The sequence below is a fragment of the Triticum dicoccoides genome, chromosome 6B (genome assembly GCF_002162155.2).
Source record: "Triticum dicoccoides isolate Atlit2015 ecotype Zavitan chromosome 6B, WEW_v2.0, whole genome shotgun sequence".
NCBI classification, from domain to species: Eukaryota; Viridiplantae; Streptophyta; class Magnoliopsida; order Poales; family Poaceae; genus Triticum; species Triticum dicoccoides.
In genome coordinates, this window is record NC_041391.1 from 635,167,111 (window position 1) to 635,175,843 (window position 8,733).

The following is an 8,733-nucleotide window of genomic DNA, read 5'->3' on the forward strand; positions in this document are numbered from 1 at the left end:
GGTGCGGTCTGCGGTGCGCGCGCCGGGCAAAGCAAATCACCAGCGCATCGATCTCATCGGCTAACCAATGGATAACCCCGGAGGCAAAGTTTATGCGGCACGCACAACGTACTTGTCTCCACTGGCTTACAATGATCTGGGTGGTGCTTAAGTTAACGTACTTTAATTAGGTCTTGAGTTTGCGCGGGCCAACAAGATAAACTTTGAATTTGTTTTACTTGCTTTGCTCACGAAGTGGCTGCTTTGGTACTTGTTTCGATCTCTCGCCGGGTGAAAAGCGATCCATCGAGCTGGACCGCCACGATAAAAAGCGGGAGGCGACGTCGCAAGACCGATCAATCAACTTGGTGTGCCCGCAGTAACTCTTTTCCAGTCCGAGTCATTCTAGTACTTCACCTTCAAGAAACCACACCATCGATCGGCTCGCCTGATTGGCCATTGGAGCAGCTAGCAAATCCGTCCATGAACTTGCGTGCGCGAGCACCATGGCGCGGTCGCGACCATTGTATAGAAGACAGCGTGACGATGACCCATGCATTCAGTGTGTCAGCAAAATCTCGAGCTTAGCGCGTGGCTGCCAGTAGCTTGCAAGCGGGAGAATGCATGGGTGACGCCACAGGTTTGTGCTTGTGCGCCGCGCGCTGCCTGCCCGGCGGAGCACGGCCCCCGTCCCATCTATCCGTCGCCTCGATTTAACCAGCCGATTGAACAAACCGTGTCGATCCGGCCACGAATGAAGTGGCAATGGAACCTACGACAAGCCACCCAGCGATGGGACACCCCGCTGATCCTGGGCCAGGAACATTACCGACCGGTCGGGTCATTACGCCCTCGGAATCACCGGGACAGAAATGTGTTCATATTATTAGTGCTAGGCTGCCTCACGGCCTCACAGGCACGGCTAACACGATGGGCAATTTACCACGGCCTATCAGATGCAATTCCAGTTCCAGTTCCCTTGCTGAGTCGATGGTGCCATGCCATGGTGGGCGGGGGTGTGGTGTGGGAGGGATTCGATCGGCGGCACATTCCGTGCTCGCCATCTATATCTGTCTAGAGAAAAATCCACCGTAGGTCACAAAATTTGAGCCGGATGACACTTTGGTACCACTACTTCAAAATACCCGAACTACGGTCCATGTACTTGCGCACAGGGTTCATTTTGATCCGTATGTACGATTTCGTCTACGTATTCGCTGACTTGGCCGAGTCAGCGGCCGCCAGCTAGGCTTTGACCGCCACGTAGTCGATCCTAGGGTGAATACTACTCGATCCGGGGTTATTTTTGCAAAAACGCCATGTCGGCCAGGGACCTGGTGGAGACGGCCTGGGGCATCGCCGGCAGCGGCGTGCCGTTCCTCTGGTGGTCCGGCCAGGCCTGGTACGGACCTGGAACAAACAAGAGAATTATGTACCGTACTGTACTTTCGTATAGGCTAATTGTAATAGGCGCCAGACGGGGAGCGCGCGCATCGATCACGTCCGCACCGGCATGTGGACGCGGCGGTTGTGCTACAGCGCGACGCCGCCGCTTTCCAGCCCCATCGCCGTCTTGTTAGCCGGGACCGCCGGCGGGCGGGCCACACGGACCGGGGTCGGCCCGACGCTGACGGCCTTCTCGCACCGGCAGCTGTCCAAGAACCCGCCGCCTTTCTTGCGGCCGGCGCTTCGGGACATGGCGGCGGTGAAGCCGTCGTGGCCGGCGGCGGACCCCGGCGGGACGAACCGGAACTCTTCGACGCCGCACGCGGATGCCGCGCTCGAGAAGTTGGCCACGCTGCCGGCGTCGTAGGCGACGCCCTCGGCCGTGGCCACGCTCCACACCACGCTCGCCTCGCTTGGCGCGTACATGCACTCGCTCAGCGCTGGCTCCGCGGCGGCGGCGGCGTACGCCAAGTCGTCGTCCCCCGAGTTGCGCCGGCTACTGCGACCACGGTACGTGGTCGGGTACGACGATGACGCAAAGCTCTCCAGGTCGAACAGGTCCGAGCTCGCGTCGCTCATCGCGTCGTCGTCCATCGCCGCCACGACCGCCGGCGCGCGCAGAAAGCTCTCCAGGTCGACCAGGTCTCGCCGGTGCGCCTGAGCGGGGGGAGCCGGTACGCGTCGAGGGGCGGCGGAGGGTCCACGAGCACCACCGAGTCCTCGTCGATGGGACGGAACACCTCCAGCGACTCGCGCGGCGGCTCGTCGACGACGCTGCTGCTGATGGCCTTCGACGGGCTGATCACCGGGAAGGTGAATCCGCCAGAGCTCACGACGCGGCGGCTAACGTCGGGCGGGAAAGTGGGAAACGAAGCGTTTACGCCGTTATTTTGCGCCGGGGCGAGGATGTTGTTGTTGGCGCGAAGCGGGAACGCGCAGCTCCCCGTCGTAAAAATCTTCATCACGCCGGGCTCGTCGTTTGGAGACGGAGGAGGCAGCCCGTTGGCCTTAAAGACGACGCTCTCCTCCCTGGCGTCGAACCTCGCGTGGATCCTCGGGGTCGTCGGCTCGGAGGCGACGTTGACGGTGACCGCCTTCCTGCTGGCGCAGGGGCAGTCCCAGCTGAAGATCCCCCAGCGTTGCCCGAAGGCGCCGGCGGCGGGCTTCTTGCCGCCGCGGTGATGCTGATCGTCCATCGTATCTAGGACGACGACGCCGGTAACGCCACCGCCATAGCCCTTGTCGTGCTGCCTAGCCGCGGACGGCGACTGGTTGCTGGCGAGCGGCCCGGAGCGGCTGTTCCAGCTGGCCTCCGACGACGCCGCGGTGCGGCCGCTCTGGCTTGCCGCCGCGTCCACGGCAGCGACGGGCAGCTGGCGGCGGGAACCCCGGGGATGGGGTCGTGAGGAGGGGGTCCTGGCTCACCAGCCCCGTGCCCAAGCACTCCATCGGCTCCTCCACCGCGGCGCTGTGTAAGACAATAAGTTTTGGAGAACCAGCACAACCCTCTAGGGGTGGCTTATCTCATTATATATAATGGTTGTGTTACAATATGTACCATATACGTACATAGGTACAGAAGCTATACATAGTCTAACACCCTCCCTCAATCTTAGCCACTTTCTAAAGAACTGAGAAGGGTAAGATTGCGCCTACAAGCCTCAAACTGTGGCAGCGGTAAAGGCTTAGTGAAGATGTCTGCAAGTTGATCCTTAGATGAGATAAACTTGATCTGGAGTTGCTTCTGTGATACACGTTCCCGTACAAAGTGATAGTCAACTTCAATGTGTTTCATTCGGGCATGAAATACTGGATTTGCAGAAAGGTATGTAGCACCGATGTTATCACACCAAAGAATAGGAGGCTGTGGTTGAGACAAACCCAACTCCTGAAGCAAAGACTGCACCCAAATAATCTCTGCAGTAGCATTAGCCACAGCCTTGTACTCAGCTTCAGTACTGCTACGTGACACAGTAGCCTGTTTCCAAGCACTCCAGGCGATCAAATTAGAGCCAAAGAATACTGCATAACCCCCCGTGGATCGCCTGTCATCTGGGCTACCAGCCCAATCTGCATCAGAGAAGGCCGAAAGGACCCGAGAGGAAGTCGGCCGAATATGCATACCAAATGTCAGGGTGAACTGAACATAACGAAGAATGCGTTTAACAGCAGCCCAATGAGTATCTCTGGGAGCCTGAAGATACTGACAAACCCTGTTAACAGCATAAGAGATATCTGGTCTCGTGATCGTCAAGTACTGAAGTCCACCAACAATGCTCCTGTACTCTGTGGCATCCGCAGGAGACAAAAGCTCACCATCAACAGCTGTTATCTTGTCGGTAGACGACATGGGTGTGGTGGTCGGTTTGCACTTCAGCATGCCAGCTCTCTGTAACAACTCCAAGGAGTACTTCTTCTGCGTAAGGACAAGACCAGTAGCACGAGAAGTGACCTCAACTCCAAGAAAGTAGTGAAGCCTCCCAAGATCTTTGACCGCAAAATCAGCACCAAGAGAGCAGACAAGAGCATCAGCAGCATACTGAGAAGAGCTGACAAGGATAATATCATCGACATATACCAAAAGATACATAGTGACTTCTGGCTTCTGTAGAAGAAATAACGAAGTGTCAGCAGTAGACGGCACAAACCCATGAGCACGAAGGGCAGAGGCAAGGCGGGCATGCCAGGCACGAGGAGCTTGCTTCAAACCATATAGTGCTTTGGAAAGACGACAGATATAGTCAGGACGATCAAGATCAGAGAAACCAGGCGGCTGTTTCATATAAACCTCTTCCTCCAAAAATCCATGTAGAAAAGCATTCTGCACATCAAGTTGACGAAGTGACCAACCACGAGAAACAGCAATGGAGTTGACTATCACTTTGTACGGGAACGTGTATCACAGAAGCAACTCCAAGACTTATTGTCTTACATGGTATCAGAGCTATACATAGTCTAACACGCTGCAGGTCTCGCCGGTGCGCCTGAGCGGGGGGAGCCGGTACGCGTCGAGGGACGAGGGACGGTGCCGACGCGAGCACCGAGTTCGTGCACTATACCGTGCACATCCCGCCCACGCCGGACAGGACCACGGCGTCCGCGTCCATGGGGAAGCTGATCCTGAGGAAGCCCACCATGGGGAAGAAGACGGACAGGGAGCTGGTCATGGCGTTTTTGCAAAAATAACCCCGGATCGAGTAGTATTCACCCTAGGATCGACTACGTGGCGGTCAAAGCCTAGCTGGCGGCCGCTGACTCGGCCAAGTCAGCGAATACGTAGACGAAATTGTACATACGGACCAAAGTGAATCCTGTGCGCAAGTACATGGACCGTAATTCGAGTATTTTAAAGTAGTGGTACCAAAGTGTCATCCGGCTCAAGTTTTATGACCTACAGTGAATTTTTCTCATCTGTCTATCCTGGCCGCCTGGCGCTTTGGCGATGAGAGCGACGGATCCACGGGCAGCAAATATTCCTTCCAAAAGCTTCGCCGTTGCCGTTGGTGGCCGTCGCTGTCCGCGCGCTGGTCCCATGGACGGGACGGGATGCCGATCGTATCGTATCATCGATGCAGGGCTGGCCTGGCCTCCCCTGCTCGATTCGCGGTTGACTGACACTGACTGCCACTGGCGGCCACGCGTGGCCGGGGCGAGATGCCAGGCAAACACGGCGCACTGCGAGTTGGGTCCGGGCGTGCCGGGTCGTACCAAAGGAAAGGCCGAAGGAAAAAACGGAGGTATGAGGAGAGGCTCCGGAGGGCTGGGCGACGGTGCCACGGCCCGGGCGAGTCGGCCGCCAAATCTCCCGAAAAGAAAGCCAAGCCACGTCTGGAAAAAGGCGCCTATTGCAATAGAGAAACGCTACATTTCTCATTGCGATATGCCGTGATAAGGGACACCGCGACGGTGGCGGGCAGCGCGACGATGGAGGAGAGACGGGTGGATGATGGTCAGTGTACGGCTTGGGCTTTCGGTCGAGCTGGGAACGCTTTGCTTGCACGGTCGCCGGCCTGACCACCGACCGACCTGTCATGGTCTCATCGAAGCTTCTACGGCTGTTGGCGTGCGCTTCTTTCTTTTTTCTCGGCTGCTAGGTCGAGGCACCGTGGTTTTTTCTTTTCTACGCAAAGAAGAGGAATGTGATTTTTTAAGATAGCTTACACATGTTGCCAAGATAGTGGCTTCAAACAATGCATTACGTATTTAATAAAGTGGTTACATGCATCGTCCAAATGCAGAGGCCGGAGATCATCCTTCTTTTTCTAAAAAAAAACACATGTGGCATGTTCTCCATCTCATGAAAGAATTATGAACTGGGCATGTGTTCTACTTCACTACTGTCTTTTGCGACGTGTCCAACAGCTTGCGCAGGAGACTCGGCAAGGACAGGAAACAGTTGCCCGTTTTTGGAAGCGTGCGAGTGAATATGGCTCCTTGCTTTTATGGCGCAAGCAAACGCCTGAACAACACACCAACAACTTATGCTCAAAAAAAAAAACACCAACAACTTGCTCCTACGGGCGAGGGGTGACAAAATAAGTGCACAAATGACATGTTTTACCTGGTGGTGAAAGCAAGGTCGCGTGTTCTCGCCTACCCGGTTGAACCCCAAGACACCGGCTAAACGTGAATCGACAACAGAAATAAACCAAAACACTACGCAACAACAGCACGTGCATCTTCACGCAAATACTTATGTCTGAGTACCTGCACCTGACAGAACAAGCACCCAGAAGCCAAATGCAACAGCATAAAGAGGCATACAAATGGCACAGGAGACTATTTCACGCTAGCTTCCACAAGACAATTTTAAAGAGATTCCACGCCAAATCGCCACATCAGTGTCTCTTTAGGAACACAACAACGTGATATGCCTGGCTCCAATGCCCAAGCCCATCAGAAAATCACCAGCTGGAAACATACAGCAGGCACCAGCTGGCAGGGTTCAAGCACAATTAATGGCAACAGTTACCATTACAAAACTGAACAAATGCCTTTACATTGCCAGTGTAGCTTGCAGTACAAGCCAACACATTTGACCAAACTTACAAATCTGGACGGCAAGCGGAAAACACCTGTCCCAGACCAAAATATCTGAATCCCAACACATGACTTAAAAATCTGGTAAGCAAGTTAACTTCCCCTTTGCTGTTGTCAGCATAAATCATGTTAATCCTAGAAAAAATATATCCAAAAACCTACTGGTTCCATCAGACGACAATCTGATACCAATTCAACACAAAAAGGACCGATCCAATCCTGGCCTGTGCTATACCGGCTCTCACCGGTAACTGCCTGCTCAACATTAGTTGCTGGTCCAGTCTACCGGACTTGCTTTCACTGTCTCCTTTCCTACAAATAACATGAATCAGATCTTGTTAGATAGATGTTACCAAATGCGTTCTCCCAATCACAGGTGGAATGCCATCCCAGCAGTCATTCCAGGTCCCTTATTTTCCTCTACAGCCAAAAAGGAATGGTAATTCTCAGTCTCTTTTGCATAACTAAACTATGCATTTGTAAAGGTAGGAATGTACAAGGAAAATTTACAAAATCTGTACTCTAAAAAACAAATCTATATACACAGGTGACATGCATCTTTGTATAGCCCTGCTAGGTGAATTGCACCTATGTTTCCATTCATCCAAGTCACCCCAGCCCATACCAAACACTCATTCACAACTAGTTTGGTTTGCATCATTCTACAGCTTGATTCCAATTAGTTTGGTAATCCTTGCAGCAAAAGCACAGGCCAGCACTGCTTGATGCTTGTGCTTTTCAGTTGACAACACTAGGCATGCATATTTTTTTGTGGATTTCAGCTATTCCTATCCACCAGGCTCTTGTGGTTCATGGGTCTGTGTATTTCGTTTCCATGGTTTCTCTTTAGAAAGAGAATCACGGGGTACATATGCATATCCCTTTGGAAGGCGTTGATTCTGTGTGGACGCTTGATCAGATGTCATAACCAGCTCCTTTTGAAAGGTTTCTGCCTGCTGCAAAATCATGTGTTGTGCATTAGCTTGGTGCCAGAAATAACTGAACAACTGGAAAGAAAACAGTACAAACCTTATTATCTTTTGTTTTTTGTTTTCCATCTTCCAATTTCAGTAGGGCATTCACTGATCTTTGTGGAAGTCGCTTACCAGCAAGTGGCCCCCTCTCACTGAACTTCCGTTTGAAAGATATCAGTGTCCTTGAGCTATCAGCTGTGTTTCCCTCAGCATCTCTGTTGTTAAGGGAAAATCTGACGGTATTTATCCCAGAAATACTGCTATCCACCGTGACATCATCAGATCGTTGCATGGTTCCACTGCATGATTTATTATTAACCGAAGTAGTGGCAGATTCTGAACTAGCTCCGGGTGTTCGGTAGGAGAAAACAACAGTATCCTTGGTTTTGGCGAGTATGTCATGGTCACACAGAACTGTCTCTCTCTGGCAAAATAAGCAACACAGCAAATTAGTTCATTGTAGGCATTGCAATCTGTTGTCAGCAAAATATTTGAAACTGAAAGGGCATCCGCTATTATGAACATTTACACAAAATCTAATAGGACAATATGCATTGAAGGACAATAAGTAACACAGCAAATTAGTGCATTGTAGGCATTGCAATCTGTTGTCAGCAAAATATTTGAAAATGAAAGGGCATCCGCTATTATGAACATTTACACAAAACCTAATAGGACAATATGCATTGAAGCCACGACGAGGGTGAATGTGAATGGACTTCTCCTTTTTGTCAAAAAATAACGATGATTTATTTTTTATAGTTACCAGACTCGCTGACTATGCCAAATATAATCCAATCTGATCAACTCAATCCACCAATCCCAGTCGGCAGTTGAAGGTTAGAGTTTAAAACAAGTACAGATGGAATGAATGACCTCCCAAATATAGCTCAATCTGATCAACTTAATTTAATTATTCAACCAATGCCACTGCTCTAACAATTGGAGGTCATATTTTACAAACAGTAGACGTGGAACAAATGGCACAGATCTCCACCTCTTTTCTGCACTGCACCAACCACACGCATACACTACAGAACTGAAACGTATAGGGGCCAGAACCTGGGTACATTTTCGAAGGAAATCGGCTAACAGTGCATATGATATTTTCTTTTACAAACGTTCAGAAGATAAATGTTCAATTCGAGGGAAAGATGGTTAAATTGATTTGGCAAAGGAGAGGTAGGAGGGAAGAGAGGGCAGGGGACAAGGCAGAAGGCATTGCGGTGCTGGATGTTAGCATATTCTTGATTGGTTAGATCAATTTGGAAAGTGTTAGTCAGTCTGGCTTGCA

The 8,733-nt window shown here is 51.6% G+C and overlaps 1 protein-coding gene and 1 pseudogene across 3 annotated transcripts in view; both read right to left on the reverse strand.

The window, feature by feature from the left end:
* Window positions 1-1,085: 1,085 nt before the first annotated feature.
* LOC119321357 lies at window positions 1,086-4,592 on the reverse strand (annotated as a pseudogene).
* A 1,816-nt stretch (window positions 4,593-6,408) lies between these two features.
* Window positions 6,409-8,733, reverse strand: part of LOC119322622 — a 17,509-nt gene continuing 15,184 nt past the window's right edge. For 2 of the 3 annotated variants that reach the window (XM_037596108.1, XM_037596107.1), the window contains exons 18-19: window positions 7,495-7,863; window positions 6,409-7,421 (exon numbers count right to left, since the gene is read on the reverse strand). In XM_037596108.1, the coding sequence (XP_037452005.1) occupies window positions 7,254-7,421; window positions 7,495-7,863 (537 nt within the window). In that variant the 3' untranslated portion in view covers window positions 6,409-7,253. The remainder of the gene's footprint in view (window positions 7,422-7,494; window positions 7,864-8,733) is intronic. The other variant, XM_037596109.1, reaches the window with a different exon arrangement.